At 45.2% G+C, this 23,719-nt stretch overlaps 1 protein-coding gene across 9 annotated transcripts in view; it reads left to right on the top strand.

Moving 5' to 3' along the window:
- Positions 1-23,719, top strand: part of ADAR (adenosine deaminase RNA specific) — a 48,615-nt gene that overhangs the window by 9,085 nt on the left and 15,811 nt on the right. For 3 of the 9 annotated variants that reach the window (XM_037733107.1, XM_037733106.1, XM_037733110.1), the window contains exons 2-6: positions 15,975-17,707; positions 19,840-20,023; positions 20,465-20,613; positions 21,151-21,295; positions 21,424-21,614. In XM_037733107.1, the coding sequence (XP_037589035.1) occupies positions 15,975-17,707; positions 19,840-20,023; positions 20,465-20,613; positions 21,151-21,295; positions 21,424-21,614 (2,402 nt within the window). Of the gene's footprint in view, positions 1-11,500; positions 11,758-15,974; positions 17,708-19,839; positions 20,024-20,464; positions 20,614-21,150; positions 21,296-21,423; positions 21,615-23,719 lie in introns of those variants that run through there. The other 6 variants (XM_037733108.1, XM_017513416.2, XM_017513413.2 and 3 more) reach the window with 5 other exon arrangements.

Genomic DNA, 23,719 nt, shown 5'->3' with positions numbered 1-23,719 from the left:
CCTCCCAGGCTCAAGTGGTTCTCCTGCCTCAGCCTCCCGAGTAGCTGCAATTACAGGCGTGCACTAGCACGCCTGGCTAATTTTTGTATTTTTAGTAGAGACGGAGTTTCACCATGTTGGCCAGGCTGGTCTCGAACTCCTGACCTCAGGTAACCTTCCCAAGTGCTAGGATTACAGACGTGAACCACCATGGCTGGCCTGTCCATTTGTTTTGTTAAAAAGTTGAAACCATCAGTTTATTCTTATCACCATTGTAAGAGAATGCCTCATTCTCTTCCTTTCCTCATTTTTTTGTTTTATACCTCCTCTTTCTTTCTCTCGATCATTACCGTATATTCATTTGACAAATATTTGTTGAGTACCTTTTATAGCCAAGGCACTATGCTGGGTCACAGGGATACAAGACTACTGCTGTTTACCCGAGACACATGTGATTAATCAAACACGTAACTACAACTAATGATAAGGTTATACAGACAGCCATCTAGGGTTATGGATACTAAAACTTTTTATGCTATCTGGCTAAGTACCGGAGGAGAAAACAGTGTGTGATTTGGCTTTTTCAAAGCCTCAAGAATGGTATGTGGCTGTTGGGTAAACAGGACGGAAGGTGCTTTTTGTGAAGACTGTTTAGGGTGGGCTAGGCCCCAGGTTGGGCCATGCTATAAACTTTGTTAGGGACTTGGGCCTTTATTCTAAGAGAAATGAGTAACCACAGAAAGGCTTAAAGAAGGGAGGTGGCAATGACCTAATCAGATTTGAGAACATTTTGGAGGGGGTCATGGTGGATCCCTAGAATCCAAGATTAGACTGTGAAGGTAGCCATGGAGTTCCCAAGCAGCCCAAGTAGTCTTATTTTTAATTGCTAATTTTATGAATGAAACCATAAATCATATTACATTTTTATGTCTTTACTTATCATGTGATTGAATATTTGCCCAAATGTTTGACACACACTTGCACTTGCTTTTTTGTGAATTGCCTGTTTGTGGACTGTAGTTTTGGAGGGAACAGGATAGTGTAATGGCTGAGAGGACCCACTCTGAAGCCAAAGTGCCTGCATCTGAATTCCTGCCTCTGCCAATTCCTGGCTGCATAACCTTGTTGGAGATGCCTTCCAACTTCAAACTTTGTTCTGCCTCCGTTTCCTCTTCTGTACCATGGTGTAATATGGGGACAATAATAGTGTACCTGTCTAATAAGGCGGTGGTGAGGACTGAAAGAAACCACGGTGCTGGCCTGAATGCTGCGTGTGCGCGCGCGCACACACACAGATATTAACTCTGACCTGCATGTGTTGTGACCGTGATTCCCGTATATTATTATTTGCTTATTGATTTATATTTTTAAGCTCTTTACTATGACATTTTCAAACATCATGTCATTTTTTTTTTTTTTTTTGATACAGAGTCTTTCTCTGTTGCCCAGGCTGGAGTGCAGTGGTGCAATCTCAGCTCACTGCAATGTCCCACCTCCGGTTTCAAGCAGTTCTCTGCCTCAGCCTCCCAGGTAGCTGGGATTAGGGAATAGGCACCCGCTGCCACGCCTGGCTAATTTTTTTTTTTTTTTTTGTATTTTTAGTAGAGACGGGGTTTTACCATCTTGGCCAGGCTGGTTTGAACTCCTGACCTCGTGATCCACCAGCCTTGGCGTCCCAAAGTGCTGGGATTACAGGCGTGAACCACCGCGCCCGGCTGTGGCTTTTTTTGAAGTGCAAAACATATCTGCAGTGAACAGTTATCAGTCCTTTCCCTCATTGCTGTGAAATGGATCAAGTTGTACACACTGACTTTGTTTCTTGGTGTTTTTATTTATTTATTTTTCACACTTAGTCTTTTAATACATTTGCAATTTGTTTTGGCTTATTAATATAAGGCTGGACTCCAGACTTTTTTTTTCCAAATAGCCTATCAGTTGGCCCAGCTCCATCTGTTGAATAACCCTTCTTCCCCTCACTGCTGTTTTTGGTTCCTCATCACGCATTGGATTTCTGCACACTGTAGGCTCTGTTTGGGGGAAGGTGGCTCTTCTCTGTTAGTCTGAAGCTCCACCCTTGCATTATACCAGTGCTGCCTTGGTTAAATTAGCGTAGCTGTCTTCTTTTTAAAAACTATTTTGTTTGTTCTTGTACTTGAACTTTATTTATCTATTTATTCCCATCCAATGACGTATCAGTTGCATCTGAACTTTAACATTTTGTCAGGTATCCACTCCTTACTGCCCCAACCTCATAGTATTTATAGTAAATTATTATTTAATTTGGTATTAATTAGCATTCATAAAGTATTCTGCCATCACATCTGGGACTGGTATGTCCTTCTATTTAAGACATACATTCATTGGCAAAGTTCGGTAATTTTCCACATTTGAGCTCTTCACATTTCTTAGGGCTATTCCTAAACGTTTCTTTTTTTTATTTAACATTTTATTTGCTATTAAGAATATGGTAATTTTCCCTATATATAAAGAAGCTATTGTGTTTTATGTATTTCTCTTATATTCAACCATACTCTTTAACTGGTGTTGGTTCTAAGAGTTTTTCAGTTGATCTTCTTGGATCAACTAGGGTTGTGATTGTATCGTCTGCAAACAATTTCTTTTTCAATAGTTTATCTTTTATTTTTGTTTTATAATGTAGAATATGTAAGAATTTCCGTATGTAGAAAATATATATATATGTTTAACATATGTGTTAAATACCATATTGCTTTGATTTTAAGACCATTGAGCATAAGGACATGCTATTGATATATGTGTATATATAGTGCCCCCCAAATCTGTTATTAAATCAATAGCATGTCCTCTTGTATATATAAATATATATGTATACATATATACATGTATATACATGTATATATATTATATATAATATATAATATGTATATACATGTATATATTATATATGCATATATATGTACATTTATATATATTATATATGTATATATAATATATGTACATATAATATATATACATATATACATGTATATACATGTATATATAATGTGTGTATATATAATGTATATATACATATATGTATATAATATATGCATGTATATATATGTATATGTTATATATATACATGTATATGTTATATATATACACATATTTGAGACGGAGTCTTGCTCTGTTGCCAGTCTAGAGTGCAGTGGCATGATCTCGGCTAATTGGAACTCCCACCTCCTGGGTTCAAGCGACTCTCACACATCAGCCTCCCATGTAGCTGGGGTTCCAGGCACACGCCACCACACCCAGCTAATTTTTGTATTTTTAGTAGAGACAGGGTTTCACCATGTTGCTGAGGATGGTCTCAATCTCTTGACCTTGTGATCCGCCTGCCTCAGCCTCCCAAAGTGCTGGGATTACAGGTGGGAGCCACCACGCCTGGCCTGGGGGGCACTATATTAAAACATATACTGCAGTTCATATTCCATTATCAGAAATGTTAGGATGTAAAAAGCAGTGAATCTTAGAATTAAGAAAAATAACAACGGTAATGGTAGCCCTCTTTTTTATTTCTAATTTAACTGGTAGCGTCTATTCCATTCTACATATAATATTGGCTGTTGATTTATGATAGACAGTCTTCATTATATTGAGGATCCTCCCACATCTTCCTGTTTGGAAGAGATTTGATGTTGGTTTAATCAGCTTAGGAGGGAAAGTCGTTCATCAGGGTCAGCCGCTTTCATGCAGAATCCCACCTCTGCCCACAATTCCTGCAGTTTCCTTGAAGTTTCTTTGTTAAAGTAAGAATCTAGACTCTGGCATCAAAGAGTGATATGCTAAGCATAAGTTTTAATGCCCAGCAGAGAACCAGTTCAATGCAAAATTTAGGCTCTGAGATCTAAGCCTCAGGGTGGCAATGAGGGATGAAGTAGGTTTTTAAAACTAACAGACTCCATCCCAAATTAGGGAATCAAAGTCTCCAAATGCCACTTATTGGCCAGTGTTCTCTGAACTAGGCATTGTTTAAGCAACAAGCAGGACAGGATGCTTGCAGGGGTTTTTGATTAAGTTATCTCTCACTATGTCCATGAGTCAGGATAATAATGACCCAGTCATTGTTTTGATAGAAGTCGGGTCCCCTGGCTAGGCAGCCGTGTTGGGATTCATCACTTTGTAATTTTTAACTTTTTACTGTGCTCTGTGTCGGGAACTTCAGCCCTCCTCTGAGATACCCGTCATCCACTAGAACTCCAGACAGAAGTGCTGGAGAGGGCCATGGGCCAGGTCAGGAAAACGATCAGGAAGACATAAGCCAGAGTTGAGGTACACCAGTGGAAAAACAAAGTCTTTAGAGTGGTGCCTCTTAACCTTCGTTTTGGGTACACAGATCTATCTGGGAGTCTGAGAGCTTTGGACTGTCTCTTGAGGGAAATGCACATGTGGAGTTTTTCAATAAATAATTTTGAGCACGCAGAAAGCAGAACACTAGTATAGCCCTAGCTTCTTGGAACTTGTAGTAAGAGAGACTGGCAGTAACCAAAAAAACACATGAAGAAATGTAAAATTACAGTGTAAATATCCTCCAAAAGAGAGGAAAGGGGGCTTGAAAGCATATGATGGGAGGGGGTAGGGGTTAGAGCGCAAGCTCTTCCTCCAGAACTGTTGACCATGCTGAGTTCTGAAGGGCAAATAGAAGTGAAAAGGAGGGGAAATAATCCAGAGAGAGGGGCAGGTGTGTGGCAGGAGGGAGCATGGCAATCTAGAGGGAGGGAAAGAAGGTTCAGGGAGGCTGGGGGACAGAGAGATGGGACATGGTCCAACAGGAGGGAGAAGGATGGCAGGGATAGACCATGCAAAGCCTCGGAGCCATCATATAAAGATTTCTGCTTTTATCTTAAGAGCATCAGGAAGCCATCACAGTATTTTTTTGTTAATAATATAAATATTCGATATGCATAAAAGATTCCTGCAGCATATATGTATCAGTAAAATACAACAATGAAACAAGTACCCATGAACCTAACACCGTTCCCTGAATAAGAACCTTATCTGTATTGCTGAAGCCTCCCTTGTCCCCTCTTAGATCCCATCTCCCTGTGTCCCCCCTCGACCCTTTATTGCTAGTTTAGGATTTTCTTGAATTCCATGCATGACATGATCAGATTTTGGTTTTCAGAAATCACACAAGCCGTGTTGAGAAGACCAGATAGAAAAGAGCCCAGAGTGCATGCGGGGAAACCAGTCGGGAGGTTGCAATCACAAAGCACAATCTTACCAAAAGTTTGTCTGCATTTTATTTTATTGCTTTGGAAATTTATTTCACATATGATTTATTTTTATCATTTAGAAAGTATAAATCAATGGGACTTCCTAGCAAATAATAAAATCAGATAAAACTAAAAGCTGTAAATGTGTCGGACAGTAATGAGAAGGCTATACTGTTTGGCTTAACTAAAAATGTGGCCAGGCTTGGTGGCTCATGCCTGGAATGCCAGCACTCTCAGAGGCCAAGGCAGGCAAGATTGCATGAGCCCAGGATTTCAAGACCAGCCTGGGCAACATGGTGTGGCCCTATTTCTACAAAAAAAAAAAAAAAAAAAATTTTTTTTTTTAATTAGCCAGGCATGGTGGTATGTGCCTATAGTCCCAGCTACTCAGGAGGCTGAGGCAAGAGGATTGCTTGAGCCCAGGAGTTTGAGATTGCAGTGAGACATGACCGCACCACTACACTCTGGCCTGGGTGACAGAGACCTTGTCTCTTAGAGGAAAAAAAAGGACATCATGGCTGTGCATAAGTATATCTATGACAGCTAGTCTGTTTTGGCCTTTTCCCTTTGATGTACCCAAATGCAGAAATTCCCTTCAGGCCTAGCAGAGCCTCTGGCGGCCCTGAACTTGGAGCTCCCTGGTTTGTATTGCCCAGCAAAGATGCTGTGTTAGTTTCCCATGGCTGTCTGCTGTAAAAATAACAAGCTAGGTGGCTTAAAACAACAGAAATTTATTCTCTGACAGTGCTGGAGGCCAAAAATCTGAGATCAGTATCACTGGGCTGTGTTGGCAGGGCCATGCTCCCTCTAGAGGTTCTAGGCGAGAATTCCTTCCTTGCCTCCCCGAGCCTCTGGTGGCTGCTGGCGTCGTTTGTGTTGTAGCCGCATCTCTCTAGTCTTCAAGGCCAGCATCTTCAAACCATTCTCTACTCTGTCTTCACATGGCCTTCTCCTCTGTATGCATAGATGGAAGTATTTTTGAATTTGGCAACACTGAAAGAAACACTTTTAAAGAAGAGGTCACTTGGAAATGGCTCTCTGTCAAATTCTAAGAAAATCAGTTTACTGAAAGTCAGTTCTACAACAGCCCCTCTGTCCTACCCCTTTGCCCCCTCAGTTTCCTCATCAGTCTTCTGCTCTACAGCAGCAGAGAGACAGCAAAGCACATTTCCTCCAAATTCTATTAAGACAGAATAAAAACTGGTCAATTAAGACTAGGGAGATTTAAGAAAAAAGTAAATGCAACATATTGGTTGTTTCGTAAATTGGTTATTCAAGAAGTTGACCATTTGGCAAATTGACTTTCTGCAAATTGGCTGTTGGTGAAATCAGCCCGTTACCCTGAGAAACACTGCAGAACTCCGGGCTGCCTCTGAGCCTGCCCAGGACAGGACTGTGATTGTCCCCTCTGCTTTCTATAAGCCATGGAGATGGGGGCATTGGTCTTGCATGAAGCTGGGACTGAGAGCAGTCCCTCACAGGCTAGCTCTGGATCCTAGGGAAGAAGAAGATGGGAGATCTACCCCTTTGGGTCCCAACTCAGTAGAACCCAAATGTAGGCCAGTAGCTGAACCTCCGTGCTGGCCAGAGCCAGGCCAGAAGTCAGTCAGGTGCTGCATCCAAGACCAATCTACCATCGAAGAGGCGGCTTAAGGGTGTTAGAATATAATGTATAAAACTACAAGTTATATGGGTCACCCTGTGGGGTGGTTATCAGACTGAGTGTACATTTATGGCTTATATATACATGCAAAAGATTGCACACAGGCCTGTTAGCCATTAGTATTCTTTTACATATGCAACATTACAAATGTTGTATCTTTATTATATGATAATACTTAAGCGTGGCCCATATAGTTGATAAATACCACTTTTTTTCTTTGTTGCTAGATAACTTACTGGAGTGGATAAAGGGACTTGCTAGCTTTTGGAGACCTGTTTTTCTTCTGGTGGTACCTGAGGCATTTCTTGCTTTCTTGTAACTTCAAAAGCCAGTTCTAGCCAGGCGCGGTGGCTCATGCCTATAATCCCAGCACTTTGGGAGGCCAAGGCAGGTGGATCACCTGAGGTCAGGAGTTTGAGACCAGCCTGGCCAACATGGCGAAACACCACCTCTACTAAACAAAAATTAGCTGGTGATGGTGGCACATGCCTGTAGTCCTAGCTACTTGGAAGGCTGAGGCAGAAGAATCACTTGAACCTGGGAGATGAAGGTTGCAGTGAGTCAAGATTGTACCACTGCACTCCAGCCTGGGTGACAGCAAGATTCCATCTCCAAAAAAAAAAAGCCAGTTCCGGTCATTAACATCAGTAGAATATATGTCAGCCTAAATACTGCCACAGACACAACTCAGCCAGTTGGGCAAGTCATTCTTCCCTCTACCAAAAGGTGCTTTGCTGGTTATCAAAGCAAGTGGGTTTATTGTGAGAGGCCATCATGAATTTTGAAAATTAATGTTGATTGGTAGGAGCTGTTTCAGTAGAATAAAAAACTCAACGATAAAAAATTGAGGAGAAACATCAGCAACAAAAAAGGAGGGCAATAAATTTGTGCCTAGCAACTCTGTGAATTGCTTACTATGTATTTCCTAAGAGTTAGGATAGGAACATGTCTATTTATGTGCATATTCCAGTCTAAAATAATGCCCTGGTACTTAAAAATAACTGAGTAATTTATTACTTTCTTCAATAATATGTTGCAAATTGTTTAGCATACATTCACAGGCAGTACATTTCTGTTACAATATCATTGTATGAGCAAATACAGAAGGAGTTTGCAGACATCTGCTTTACAGTAGAGAGGGAGATAGATGTTCCAATTGGATATAGCCCATATGTGTAGTAAAGTCTGGTTATAGGAAATTACAGACTAAAAAAGGCTGTTGTAAATATGCATCCCTGCACACAGTAAAGTTAAACAGAAGATCCACAACAGACTAATTCACAATTACGAAACCAGACTAACAGTTCCTTATAGTTAAAAAGCAAGAACAACAGGGATGGAAAAAGAAACAAAACCAACTCAGGAGCTGTCCTTCCCTGTAAGTGGGGAAGTCTCACCCGCTGAATGCACTGATGGAACTAGAGCTTGACACTGCCATGTGGAAGCCAGACTTCTGAGAATACTGAGCTTATGAGTACCTCATTTTTAGGCAGTAACTCTTAATCATTTAGGTGGTTTTTAATAAGTAGCCCTAGGTAGTATGGACACATTTGGGGTCATTTCACATGCCCCTGGGGAGGCGAGCCATTCTTAATAGGAAGAGCTCCTCCCTTGGGAGAGGAAATGACTTCCTGTGTATTGGTGGTGCCTTTACCTACAGGGAAAACACAGGAAGGGTAGGAATGGATGAATCATGAATTAACAATGGGGGATTTTTATTGTTTGTTTGTCTGTATTTTCTGGTTAATTTTTTAAAGACCTTCATCCAACTTGTCAAGTTCCTACAATAGAACAGTTAAAAAAAAAAAAAAAGACCACCTCACAACCATGGGGGAGTTAAAACAGTTCCTGAGCGGGAGGAGATGAAACGTTTATGAATAGGACTGTCTGCGGTTACTTGAGCTGCTAATATTAAATGACAATAGCAGCTGTACTTTCAAGGCATAAACTGACCCTCTGTTGAGGAAACGTCACTGCTTTACCACTCTGTCCTCTGTTAGATTAAAAGGGGTCGGGGAGCGGAGGTGCAGCTTCCCTCTAACTGTAGTTGTGATTAAAGCTTTTCCGGATTATTTCCGAAGAAGGGGTTAAAGGCTTTCAGATGGTTTATCCTGAAGACAAGAAAGCAGAGGTAAGATAAACTCATGTTACTTAAGTGGAGGGAAAAAACATGGGGAAATGGACTGGAATTGCAGCAGGAAGAGTTTGTTGTGGTTCTTGTTTGTTTTAACCTTTTAAATTGAGAAACATATTGAATAAAATTGAATAAAACATAAATGTATAACTTAATAAATTGTTGGAAAGCAAACGTATGTAGCCACTACCCAAGCCAAGAGGTAGAATATCACCAGTACCCAAAAGATTTCTTCCCAGTCAAAACTCCCACCTTTCTCCCTAGAACTAACCAACCACCATCCTGTTACCTGGCTTAGGACTTTCTGTAAGTGGGATCATATAGTATGTATATGTGTGTATATGGTTTTTCCCACTCAGTATCATATTGAGGTAATGAACTACCTTGTTGCATGCATCGATCTTTCATTTTTGTTGCTGTATCATACTCCCTCATGGGCATATGCCACCACTTATCCATTTTACTTTTGATGGACATTTGGATTGTTTCCAGTTTGGGGGCTATTACAGATATTACAAATAACGCAACTCGGAACTTCTTGGGGTGTATACAGTCAGTCCTTTCTAGATAATGGTAAGCTGGTTTCCTGCAGTAACTAGGAGCTGCTCTGCATCCTCGCTGCCACCTGGTCTGATCAGATGGTTAATGCTGTCTGTCTGGTGAATGGACAGTAGCCCATTGTGGCTGTACTGTGCATTTCTCTGATGTGATGGGGTTGAGGACCTTTTCATATGTTTGATATTTTTTATCTCTTGTGAAGTTGCCTTGCGATTGTTTTGGCCATTGTTCTACCTACTGAGTGGTCTGTTATTCTTTCAACTAACCAGCCCTCTGAAGGTGAATATAACACGCTTCCTGCCCCCGAGGAGCTGGCTTGACAATTCTAGAGGCAGATATATGAATAAGAAGTACATGATATTGTGGTGATATTGAGGCATCCATCTTCCCCACCTGACTAGCAAAAGGATGGCGCTCTTATTTGTATCATATCCTTGATGCTTAATACAGTATCTACCACATAATTAGGTGCTTAGTAAAGTTTTGTTAAATGAATGGGGCATTTTTAGCAGAATGTGCAAGTGCCCTATTAGGGGTAGGTGCTCAGTAACTCGAGAAGCATGGAGAAAGAAACCACAGACAGCACCTGCTCCCTCACTCTCCTTCCCCCTACCTGCAGTGGGCAGGGCTTCCCTTGTAGATTTGAAAGATTGCTTCAGGGGAAGCAGTGGAGGAGGTGCCTTCTAGGCCAAAGAATAGAATGTGCAAAGCCCTAGAAAGAAGACTGAGACCAGTCTGCAAGGGAATGTGAATTTGGAGTGACTAACATCCTGAAAGGGGCATCAGCTGGAGATACTGCTATGAAGGGACTGCCCTGTCATCTCATAAGCAGGGGAGTAAAATTAAGATTAAACACAGAGAAAGAAATTTCTCACAGGTGAGGATGATGTTGAACCCTAGAATAATCATTTCCTTGAACATCAGTCAAGCAGTTAGAGAAGCCTGACCATGAAGCAAATTTGACTTTGTCCTTGTCCGTCTAGATAACAAAAGTTATCTTTTTGAAAGTAACAGTGTAACTTGAATGAGTGTAGAGAAGCGCTGAGGAGTGAGCTTTCCGCCTTCAGACATGGATTTAGCAGCAGCGGGGCCTTAGTCAAGCCTCGGTTTCTACAGCTGCAGAGTGGGAATAAAGCCTACCTGGGAGGGCTGTGCTGAAGATTACGGGAGGTAATGCATGTAAAGTACTTAACCATTGCTTGCTGGGGTAGTTTTTTTGACCTAGATCCTAAATTGTTCACTGCTACTGTTGCTACTCTAGGTGCTATTTACCGGCTGACATCTGCTTACTTAAGTTTGTAACATAGTAGCAGCATTAACAAGGTCCCACGGTGGGGATCTTAGTCGTTTGACGACATCTGCGCCCCGCCCTCGCCCCCCCACCCCCCGCTGGGGCAGAGAGAGGGAGGACGAGGCCTCATGCTGTTTCTGGTCTGACGTTTTGAGTGCCTTTGTTTTCGTTTTGCTCTACTCCGTGCCGGGAATTAGGAGCTCAGTACTGGGACGGCGGTTTTCCTAAATAAAGAGTACCGGCCGGGCGCGGGGGTCGCGCATGTAATCCCCACATTTTGGGAGCCCGAGGTGGGGGATCACTTGAGGCCAGCAGTGCGAAACCACCCTGGCCAACATGGTGAAACCCTCTCTCTACTAACAACAACAAAAAATTAGCAGGGTGTGATGGCGCGCGCCTGTAATCCCAGCTATGCAGGAGGCTGAGGCAGGAGAATCAATGGAACCCGGGAGGCGGAAGTTGCAGTGAGTCGAGATCGCGCCACTGCATTCCAGCCTGGGCAACAACAGCGAAACTCCGTCTCGGGGGAAAAAAAACATCGCACTTTAAAAAAAAGAAAAAAAAAAAAAAAGACCTTCCGTAGTTCTCATGCAAGGGAGGGGTTCGACTTGCAACCGGTGTGAAACCAAGCGCTGGCGCAAGGTTTGCTTAAACCCCTCCTCTTGGCCAAACTTCCCGGAGGGGAAGGCTTTCCGAGGAAACGAAAGCGAAATTGAATCGGAGCCATCTTGGGCCCCGCGCGCAGACCCGCGGAGTTTACCGTGCCGATGCTTCGGGGCCACTTCCATTGCGGAGCAGCGGGAGCGTGGGGGTCTCGAGGGGCTGGTGCGGGGCCAGGGTAGTGGTGCTGGCGGGTCGGGGCGGGCAATGCCTCGCGGGCGCCATGAACCCGCAGCAGGTAAGCCGGGCCGGCCGGGCGGGCCCCGACCTTAGCCGCGGTCTGGCCTTGTCTTACAACCTCACGGGCCTTGTGTTGTAGTGCGTAGTGTGTGCGTCTTCTGAGTGTTGAGTGTGTGTTTGTGTGTGTTTTAAGAGTGTGTGTGTGTTTGTCTTGCCAAGCAGCATTGCTGGTTTAGGAATTTGTATCCTGCTCATGACTGTATCTGCTAACTCTGCAGAATGGAGCAGTGCGTGAAGAGGGCTTGGGGAGGAAATGCGCCCCCGTCTGAGTAGCAAGGCCTGAGCCCATGTCAAGGCAGACACCCCGTCTCCCTTTCTGCTAGGGCTCCTTGGCAACCCCCTAACCCCGCTTTAGCCCCACTTGAACAATGTTCGGACTTTGAGCAGCGCACACTGTCCTCTGCGCACCCTTTGCACCTCCTGAAGGCCTCCTGGAAGTTAAAAGTGGCCCTTCATAAGCTGTAGGAGAAAGCTTGCCAAACGCTTTATTCAGTATAGCTAAAAACTGGAAAAACACAAATGTCCTTCAGCAGGTTAATAGATAAACTGAAATACATCCACATAATGGGGTATTGCTTAGCAGTGAGGAGGAACTACCGTTACAAGTAACAACGCAGGTGATGCTAAGCACGAGAAGCTAGACTCAAAAGGCTGCGTACTGTATGACTCCATTTATGTGACATTGTGGAAAAATCACAGTTTTAGGGATGGAAAGTGGATCCGTGGGTGCCAGGGACTGGGTATTGCAGAAGAAGTTGATTGTTGAGTAGCATGAAAAAACTTTTTAGGGAAATAGAAATGTTCTACATCTTGATTGTGGTGGCAGTTGTCAGAACCCATAGATTTGTACACTTAAAAGGATAAATTTTATTATATCTAAATTACATACCTCAATTTTGTTAAGATGTATATATCTTAGGGCCCCTTGGCAACTCCATACATATATTTATATACACACACACACACACACACACTAGCACTCCTTCGAAAGGATTAGGGATGCCTGACTTGAAGGAAAAAAAAGTGTTTCTGCACACATATCAGTATATTGGAACCCGTGTGGTAAAGGCAAAGGGGGTAGTGCTCATTTTTTGATCCTAAATATATGAGACCAGATTAAAGTGAGATTTGGGGAGCAATGAATGTTATATGACTTGTTATGTAATTTGCATAGAGGTGATGATGAGGGATTTAGAAATGCTCACCATGGGTTGCTCACTTTCTTGCTCTCCTATTCAGTAGCTTTCAGATGGTGGCTTGGTTTTTAGGGGATTTAAGGGGGCAAAAAGAAAAATTAATAATCTCCTCGCCCTCTAACCTTACTGTCCTAAGATATCCTTTAGCAAATTCATATATCCTTTATTTTCTCTGTGTTCATTTCAGTGTGTGCACACATACACACACATTCATGGAGTTTCTCTTTTTGTTTAGGAAAAAAGATTATAACGTACTCTACAACTTGCTTTTTTAGATTATAACATACTCTACCAAAAAAAAGATTATAACATACTCTACAACTTGTTGTTTTATTTAACATTATATGGTTCTGAAGTTTTCCCCAGGTGAATACAAATAGATATAACACATTAAAAAAAAATAATAACTGGCTGGGCGCGGTGGCTCACGCCTGTAATCCCAGCACTTTGGGAGGCCGAGGCGGGAGGATCACAAGGTCAGGACATTGAGACCGTCCTGGCCAACACGGTGAAACCCCGTCTCTACTAAAAATTCAAAAATTAGCTGAGTGTGGTGGTGCACGCCTGTAATCCCAGCTACTTGAGAGACTGAGGCAGGAGTATTGCTTAAACTTGGGAGGCGTAGACTGCAGTGAGCAAACATGGTGCCACTACGCTCTAGCCTGGTAACAGCGGGACTCCGTCTCAGAAAACAATCAAACAAAAAGCTGTGTGAGCACCACTCTGTAGAATGAATGGTAATTTAACTCTTCCATAGACAGACATTAAAATATTTTCCGGATTTGGGCCAAGAGTAGCAGTTTGAAAAACATTTAGCTTTCAACTGACTTTAGCCACTATGAAACAAAGTTCTTTTTCTCAAGGTCACTCCAAGAGCTAATAGGAGCACCCCTAAGTCTCATAATTCAGCTCTGGGAGCCAACACTCACTCTGTACACACATTGCCTGTATTTTTTAATACAGTAGCTATTAAAAATTTATAAAGGGTGGGGAAAAGGGGACAAAGAAAAAAAAGAGGTGAAAGACCTTTGGTGCTGTGTCACCAAACCCTGGAAGAAGAATTTTTTTTTAAGAGAGCTCAATCTACAGTGAGCTAATGCATGTTTGTTAAACAAAACTGACCACCACACAGCGAAGACCCAACTGAGGTTCAAGAGAAGGAATTTTTATGGGCCCTGTTAGCACAAGTCAGGATCCTTCTCCAGTACCATTGGGAAGCTTTGGAGAAGAAAGGGGGACAGTGGGCCTTGGGTGGAGAAGGGAACTGACCATGAGAACCAGGCAGGGTGAGAGGTGTGTGAAGTCAGAGTGGGGAAGAATCTGGAGTGACTGGCAGCTTCACTGGGGTCCCATGAGGAACAGGTTCCACCAGATTAAGGACCGGAAGTTGTAGAAACACTGGGAAGTCACCATCAGAAAAGAGCAGGAGTCAGTAAACCATGGCCCACAGGTAGAAACTACCTGCTTTTATAAATCTTCGTGGTAAATGAATTGGAAAGAGTTTTGCATGCTATGTGAGGCTGTTTTTGCACTATAGTAGCAGAGCTGTCTGGCCCTTACAGAAAAAGTTTGTCAGCCACTGGAAAAGAGTTGCAGGATTCGAGGTCTTGGTGTGATGGCCTAGGTTAGAGTCATGGTGAGATTGAAGGAGTAGCTAGACAAGCCGGTTGTGTGGCAGAAAGGTAGAGATGGAGGTGACTGGGTGAAGGATCCCTGTAGCCAGGACACCATGAGAGTGACTGACAGGAATGCCAAAATTCCCTAAGTGTGTCAGGATGTGGAAGAGTAGAAGGCTAGTTATGGAAGGAAGGGCCCCAGCTCTACCTGTGCAGCCTTTAGGTGAGTCTGAGGAGTGGGTGGTGAGTGTGAGTGAATGTCGCTAGAATCCCTCCCCCCAGTCTGCAAGCCCCAGGGAAAGGGAGCAAGGTGTTCACTGACAGGCCCAAGCCTGTGAGTATCTCCTGGCTCCACCACCCTCCAATGAACAGCACTGGGGAGAAGACAGTACTGTTTTGCAGGTGGGTGGGTGGGAGAGGGAAGGGGTCACAGGTACTTGGTGTTCTGGTAAATGTGCATATGAGAACATGGGGTCGCCTGTGCCCTGTCCATCAAGGTTCAGAAGAACGCATGGTGGAAGCAACTATGGGGAGGTAGCTAGGGAAGGCAGGGCTGGTCCGAGGCGGGGAGGAGCAGATGCTGCCAGCTCCACACATCCAGGAGAGCCTGCGTGGTTTGAGCAAAAGTCTCTGGCGTCCCTTCTGAGCCTGGGTACCACACTGAAGCATGAGGACAGTGTGCCATTTTTATCAGGAAACCCTCCAGCTCCCTGAAAACCAAATTCTGATCCTCCTGGGACAGCAGCAGCGAGCAGATGACTCTGAGGTCCCGTGGCCTTTTCCCACCCGGAGATTGTTTTTGTTACCAGGCTGTGACAGCCTTGGAGGACTGGGGCTCAGCTTCATCCAGTCACCTTTCTTCTTTTGTCATAGGCATCCCAATACAGGTCTTAGAGACGGGTGGGCAGGGCTGCACTGGCTGTGCACTGTGAGCCTGACTCAAGGAACGTCAGCTCGTCCCTCCCTAGCTCCCTCTCCCTCGGTTATTGTTATCAGGGGATTGTTCTGTTTTTGTTTTCAAAACAAAATAACATTTATTTGTTGTTCTGGTTTTAAAGGGGTAATTGTTTTGGTAACTAGAAAATTTCCTTCCGAACTCTCTTAAATCCTGTCAAAGGGAAACATACGTTAAGTTGCTGGAGAGGCTGTGCTGAGGCCTCAGAACCTCTGTGCTCCTGGAAGCTCTGTGTGCTTTGCCTCCTGCTGCCCTCTCTGTGTTCCTGTTGGCAGGCCCCAAGGCAGGATTTACGAAGTGGGCAAGTCACCCTGGCTGGGTCATAAGCCCATGGCTCAATCACCTTCTCAGCCCATTAAGGGCTGTTCCACAGGCAGCAAAGGGAGGGGCCTCCACAGGTGTACCGTTCAGCCTAATTCATTTTCTTTTCCACTGTCTTATTCTGCAGGGGCATTCCTTCAGCGGATACTACTCCCATCCATTTCAAAGCTATGCGCACAGAAAGGTCAGACACCAGCAGCCTGGGCCGGGATCTTCCCCCAACAGTTTCCTATGTAAGCAAATAGAGTTTCTCAAGGGCCGGCTCCTGGAAGCACCAGTGATTGGAAAGCAGACACCGTCACTGCCACCTTCCCTCCCAGGACTCCGGCCAAGGTTTCCAGCACAACCTATCTCCAGTACCGGAGTTAGGCGAGTGGAGATCTGGGGCGTCCCCAGGAGCGTGCATTTCGGAAGTCAGAGGTTCCAAAGAGCATTCCAGCATCCTTCACCACGTGGTAGGACTCTGTCACAGAGAGGTGTCGATTGCCTTTCCTCACATTTCCAGGAACTGAGTATCAACCAGGATCAGGAGCAAAGGATCTTAAAGCTCTTGGAAGAGCTTGGAGAAGGGAAGGCCACCACAGCACATGATCTGTCTGGGAAACTTAGGGCCCCAAAGAAGGAAATCAATCGAGTTTTATACTCCCTGGAAAACAAGGGCAAGCTGCAGAAGGAGGCAGGAAAACCCCCTTTGTGGAGAATCTCAGCCTCAGCTCAGGCTTGGAAGCAGCCCAGCAGAGCGGTGAGACCAGATTGTCATAGCCAGGGAGCCCCAAACTCAGACCCGAGTTTGGAACCTGAAGACAGAAACTCCACGTCTGTCTCAGAAGATATTACTGAGCCTTTTATCACGATCTCAGCTCAGGCTTGGAACCAGCCCAGCAGAGCGGTGAGACCAGATTGTCATAGCCAGGGAGCCCCAAACTCAGACCCGAGTTTGGAACCTGAAGACAGAAACTCCACGTCTGTCTCAGAAGATATTACTGAGCCTTTTATCACAGTCTCAGCTCAGGCTCGGAACCAGCACAGCGGAGCAGTGAGACCAGACGGTCATAGCCAAGGAGCCCGAAACTCAGATCCGAGTTTAGAAACTGAAGAAAGAAACTCCACATCTGCCTTAGAAGATCCTCTTGAGCTTTTTGACATGGCTGAGATCAAGGAGAAAATCTGTGACTATCTCTTCAATGTGTCTGACTCCTCTGCCCTGAATTTGGCTAAAAATATTGGCTTCTCGAAGGCCCGAGATATAAATGCTGTGCTGATTGACTTGGAAAGGCAGGGGGATGTCTGTAGACAAGGAACAACCCCTCCCATGTGGCATCTGACAGACAAGAAGCGAGAGAGGATGCAAATCAAGAGGAACGTGAACAGTGTTCCTGAAACAGCTCCATCTGCAATCCCTGAGATGAAAAGAAATGCAGAGTTCCCCACCTGTCATTTACCCACATCAAATGCCTCAAATAACATGGTAACCACAGAAAAAGTGGAGAATGGGCAGGAACCTGTCGTAAAGTTAGAAAACAGGCAAGAGACCAGACCAGAACCAGTAAGACTGAAACCACCTGTTCATAACAATGGCCCCTCAAGAGCAGGGTATGTTGACTTTGAAAATGGCCAGTGGGCCACAGATGACATCCCAGATGACTTGAATAGTATCCGCGCAGCACCAGGTGAGTTTCGAGCCATCATGGAGATGCCCTCCTTCTACAGTCATGGCTTGCCACGGTGTTCACCTTACAAGAAACTGACAGAGTGCCAGCTGAAGAACCCCATCAGTGGGCTGTTAGAATATGCTCAGTTCGCTAGTCAGACCTGTGAGTTCAACCTGATAGAGCAGAGTGGACCACCCCATGAACCTCGGTAAGAGACCACCCAGGAACTGTACCTACGGTTGGGTTCAGATGCTCTTGCTCCTGACACAGTGTTGGCTGATCTGTGAGTGGGGCTGTTTGGTGGCCCCTGTCTTTTCCTCCTTCCCTTCTGCCTTGTAGCTAAATCCTTGATTGGCTCTTTCTCCAGCTGTTGAGCAGGGAATATAGACTTTGGACCAGTCAGAATCTTGGCTGAACAAGGGGGAGGTTGACTCTGTTGGCTGTAATGAAGCTTCTTTAGAAATGATTGGTCTTGGGGGCTAGGTGTGGTGGCTCATGCCTGTAATCCCAGCACTTTGGGAGGCCAAGGCGGGCAGATCATGAGGTCTGGAGTTCGAGACCAGTCTGGCCAAACATGGTTAAACCGTCGTCTCTACTAAATACAAAAATTAGCCAGGCATGGTGGTGCGTACCTGTAATCCCAGCTACTTGGGAGACTGAGGCAGGAGAATCGCTTGAATCCGGGAGGTGGAGGTTGTAGTGAGCTGAGATCAGACCACTGCACTCCAGCCTGGGCAACAGAGCGAGACTCCATCTCAAAAAAAAGAAAAAGAAAAAAGAAATGATTGGTCTTCATCCATCAATGCCATGCCTGCCTCCTAAGGCCAGAGATAATGAAGACTTAACTCTCTTCTGCGGGCCTTTCCCTCCTCCCCAAGCTGTTTCTGAGACAGGTGCAGGAGCAGGTGGGTTGGGGCAGGCTGCACACACAGAGTGGGGGTGGGTTGTGCTGCTAAGCAGCGCAGGTCCACAGTTCCCCCTCTGCACAGCTCCTTGGGGAAAGGATGGAGGAACGTGTGCACGGCTGCCTGGCTGCCTATTGAAGGTGGTGGTTCTAATTTTATATACCTCCTCTGCACAGATGGGTGGGCTAGCACTTGCTGCTGCTTCTGAGCTGTGAAGTCAGCGATTACCTCACTCAGATAGCTGGTCAGGCCCTGCACTGTAGGGTCCTAATGGGCCAGTAGACAGATAAAGAAAACAGGAGTTGCTGAAGGGCATAGCAGAGAGCAAAACCACTGAAGCTGAGTGGCTGCAGCTGCAGCCAAGGAGAGAGCCAGTGGGCTGGAGGAGAATTCCACTCATCTTCATGTTGACCTCGACTGGTTCTAGGGGTGTAGATTCCTGGCTAGGGCCCTTATTCTTTGTCTTGACTGTCTTCATGTCACCACATTGGCATTTCAGGAGAGCTGTTAAGAAAAGGGGGTGTGTCTGTCCAAAAGCTGGCAAGGCCAGAGCTGGATCATTTGGAGTAGAGAGTGGATGGCTGTCATTCTCTTTTGCCTCTGTCCCTCCCCAGAGTTGGAGGAAAGCAGTGGATTTTGTGGTTAATCATTCTTTGGACTCAGTGCTATAAGAAACATAGGCGCCATGTTCAAATATTTCAGAAGACCTAGGAAATAAGAAATTTGACCTACTTCCCAAATGAAATCCTAGATTGAGCAAAGAGCTGACCACATGTGAAAGCTTGAACCCAGAGGCCTAGAACAAATGCTTTTTATTTTCTTCGTAACAAAGGGAAATTCCTTTCGTCTCAGGCTTGAGACAAATGGAGCTATAGAGTGACATATAACAAACTGTAGTGATATATGTCTAGTGACAAAAGCAGGCCACTGATAAGTGGCAGATGCCTGATCCCTGCAGGTACTGGGGAGTGTGAGACTGGGTTATAAGAAACCTTCACTATCTTTTAAGACCCTCCCTTGAGCAGGCCAGTCTACCACAGTTGCTTTAGAATGAAGGTCTTTTGGTTGCTCAACAAGGCTGTAATGGCGATTTTTGGCTCATCGTGTATGTGTGTGTGTATGTGTGTGTGTGTGTGTGTGTGTGTGTGTGAGTGTGAGAGAGAGAGAGAGAATTCATTGTTGAGACATAGCAGGCTTCCCTTGAGCTAGTTTCACCTGTGCCTGTGTTTGCTTCACTGAGCTATGGGGAAAGAGTCACTGGCTGCTTTGTTTACAAAAAGAAAGGACAGGTTGAACCTTCAAAGGAGAAGGCCTACCCTTCATCCCCTCTACAAGTCAAAAGCCCCTTAGCGTGGCAGAAAATTCCAGGTTGAAGGTCTCTTTGGAGAGGGCAGAAGGAATGACCTGTTCACACATCTAATCGCTTTCCGTCAAGATTTAAATTCCAGGTTGTTATCAATGGCCGAGAGTTTCCCCCAGCTGAAGCTGGAAGCAAGAAGGTGGCCAAGCAGGATGCAGCTATGAAAGCCATGACAATTCTGCTAGAGGAAGCCAAAGCCAAGGACAGTGGAAAATCAGAAGAATCATCCCACTATTCTACAGAGAAAGAGTCAGAGAAGGTTGGTGTCCTCCTGCCGTCTGGGAGGGTATCAGCTCACTGTCAGTGTCTGTGAATATCAGGATTGTAACTGACCCCCTAGAAGCAGCCCCTGCCTTAACAACTGACACTGCCTCGGAGTCAGCTTCCCGCGCTTCCCTCTTCCCTACCTCGCCAGCCTACCTTCCCTCCCCTCATACCCAGCTCCTCTCCCTGCTGCTGTCCCAGCATAATTGGATTTACAGAATTTCAGAGTTGAAAGTGACCTGAAAGATTATTGAGGCCAGTCTCCTCTCTTGGAAGATGCCGAATGAGAGCCCCAGCAGCCCCTTTTCCTTTGGAAAGCCAACCCCTTGACAGTTAGTTGGCGGGAAGAAAGCCCCCCATCCCCATCCCCTCTTCTGTGATGGACTAACCAGTGTTTTCTTAGTTTTGTTTTCTTCTTGTCTGTCATTTTCTCTAGACCACAGAGTCCCAGCCCTCCGCCCCTTCAGCCACATCCTTCTTTTCCGGGAAGAGCCCCGTCACCACACTGCTTGAGTGTATGCACAAACTGGGGAACTCCTGTGAATTCCGGCTCCTGTCCAAAGAAGGCCCTGCCCATGAGCCCAAGTACGTCCTGTATCCCGCAGAGGTTTTCCCAAAAAGAAAAGGATACACATTTTCCTCCTTACTTCCTCAGGGACGGCAGATTGAGCAGTTCTTCCTGCTTCAAAATGGGGAAAGGAGGGCTCTGAGGGCCTGGTTGCTGCTTGTGAGACAGAGAATTGGGGATTAGGAATTCAAAGGGAATTCCTGGCCCACCAGATTCCGTGTCCTCTACAAGCACTAGGGAGGTCACTCACTGTTGGTGGGACTGAAAGGTACAGGACCTGAGAAGCTCTCTGTCTGTGGGTCTGTAGACTTGCACATTCATCAGAAGCGTACCTGGAGGAGGCGAAACTAGGTTGATGCTTAAATGTTGAAAGGGGTCAACCAGGCTAAGAGACAGTGGCTGTTGAAGGCAGAAGTGACTGCCTCAGATGTGATTGTACAGAGGAGATGTGTTCAAGGAAATTACTAGTAGCGGAGGATGGCAGGCTGGCAGAGGCTGTGTCAGGCTCCCCTGTCAAACCCACTTTAATCTTCTCCTTGCTTCATCTCTGTCAGGTTTGAATACTGTGTTCAAGTGGGAGCCCAGACTTTCCCCAGTGTGAGTGCCCCCAGCAAGAAAGTGGCAAAGCAGATGGCCGCAGAGGAAGCCATGAAGGCCCTGCATGGGGAGGCAACCAACTCCATGCTTTCTGATGAGCAGGTGGGGCACTGTCCTACTCAAAAGTTGCAGGTCGTTTTAGCAACTGAGGGGTTTAAGATTGCCAGTGAGTCCCTCAACGTTTCCTGAAGTGTTTACGGTTCCTCTTTATTTGATGGATTCTCCTGTAGCCCGAAGGTACGATCTCAGAGTCGCTTGATAACTTGGAATCGATGATGCCCAACAAGGTCAGGAGGATTGGCGAGCTTGTGAGATACTTGAACACCAACCCTGTGGGGGGCCTTTTGGAGTACGCTCGCTCCCATGGCTTCGCTGCTGAATTCAAGTTGGTCGACCAGTCCGGACCTCCTCATGAGCCCAAGTGAGTGTCCCAGTCCCAGCTGATATACGTGTCATCAGGTGGGGGTGGCCTGTAACCCAGGGAGAACAAGGCTGTTCTTTAGCTGTGTAGGACAGCAGCAGGGAGTTGAGGGAAGCAAGTCCAGCCCTGTCTCCACGGCCTCTTAGAAGACAATACACCTGCCAAGAGTGAATGCAGTCACCCTTCCATTAAGCATGATTCTTTTGAATTTTTTGACTAGTTTTAATTTTTAAAGGAATAAATATGTACATTAAAAAATCATTCAGGCCGGGCGCGGTGGCTCATACCTGTAATCCCAGCGCTTTGGGAGGCCAAAGTGGGTAGATCACCTGAGGTCAGGAGTTCGAGACCAGCCTGACCAAAATGGTAAAACCCCATCTCTACTAAAAATAGAAAAATTAGCTGGGTATGGTGCCAGGCACCTGTAATCCCAGCTACTTGTGAGGCTGAGACAGGAAAATTACTTGAACCCGGGAGGTAGAGCTTGCAGTGAGCCAAGATTGTCCCACTACACTCCAGCCTGGGCAACAGCGTGCGACTCTGTCTCAAAGGAAGAAAAAGAAAAAAAAAAAAAAGCATTCAGGCTGATTGAAAAAGTAGTCATTTCAATGAAAAGTCTCATTTCTGTCTCAGACTTCTAGTTTACTTCCCCAGACCCATACACTACTATAGTCATGCGTTAGCTAACAACTGGGATGCGGTCTGAGAAACATGGTTTTGTTGCTGTGAGAACATCAGAGTGTATTTGTATAAACCTAGATGGTATGGGCTCCCACACATGTACAGGCTGTATGGGATGGCCTGTTGCTCTAGGCTACAAACTTACGCTGCGTGTAGCTGTAGTGAATACTCTGAGCAGCCACAGCACACTGGCAAGCATTGGTATCTCTGTCTAAACAAAGAAAAGATACAGTAAAAAGACAGCATAAAAGATACAAACTGCTCCCTCTGTATAGGGCGCCTGCCATGAATGGAGCCTGCAGGACTGGAGTGGCTGTAGGTGGGTCAGCCAGTGAGTGGAGGGTGAATGTGGGCCTAGGACATGACTGTGCACTCCTGTCGGCTTCAGAAGCACTGTTCACTTAGGCTATAGACATTTATTCAAAATATTTTTCTTTAATAAAGTAATCTTCGTTTACTGTAACTTTTTTACTTTATAAACTTCAATATTTACATTTCTGTTTCTTTTGTAATACTTAGTGTAAAACACAAACACATGGCTGTGCTAGTCAAAAATATTTCCTTTCTTCACATCCTTATTCTATAGTCTTTTTTCTGTTTTTAAATTTTTTTTTTTTTTTTTTTACTTTTTAAACTTTTTTCTTAAAAGCTAAAATGAATATACATTAATCATTAGCCTGAGCCTACACAGGGTCAGGCCCCTCCATATCGCTGTCTGCCGCCTCCATGGCTTGTCCCACTGGAAGGCGTTCAGGGACAGTAACATGCACGGGACCATCATCTCCTACAGTAACAGTGCTTTCTAGAATACCTGCCTGAGGCTTTTTTTTAGTTAACTTATTTTTCTAGAAGTAGAAGAAGCTGGGCTCAGTGGCTCACGCCTGTAATCCCAGCACTTTGGGAGGCCGAGGCAGGCAGATCACGAGGTCAGGAGATAAAGACCATCCTGGCCAACATGGTGAAACCCCGTCTCTATTTAAAATACAAAAATTAGCCGGGTGTGGTGGCACATGCCCAGAGTTCCAGCTACTTGGGAGGCTGAGGCAGGAGACTCACTTGAACCCAGGAGGCGAAGGTTGCAGTGAGCTGAGATCGCACCACTACACTGCAGCCTGGGCGACAGAGTGAGACTCTGCCTCAAAAAAAAAAAGTAGAAGCATACTCTGAAATAATGATAAAAATATAGTAAATATATAAGGAGTGGGCAACCGAGATCCCTCGCATGCACAGTTCATAGTAGGATTCACACTCCTAAGAGAATCTCATGCCACTGCTGATCTGACAGGAGGTGGAGCTCAGACCAGAATGCTTGCATGCCCATCACTCACCTCCTGCTGTGCGGCTGGGTTCCTAACAGGTTACGGATCCCTGCACTGGGTGATAAGAATTTTTCAGCTCTATCATAGTCTTTTTTTTTTTTTTTT

The sequence above is a fragment of the Cebus imitator genome, unplaced genomic scaffold (assembly GCF_001604975.1).
Source record: "Cebus imitator isolate Cc_AM_T3 unplaced genomic scaffold, Cebus_imitator-1.0 Scaffold491, whole genome shotgun sequence".
Taxonomy (NCBI): Eukaryota; Metazoa; Chordata; class Mammalia; order Primates; family Cebidae; genus Cebus; species Cebus imitator.
Note: the sequence above shows the minus strand (reverse complement) of the source record. Positions and strands in the feature narration are given on the sequence as shown.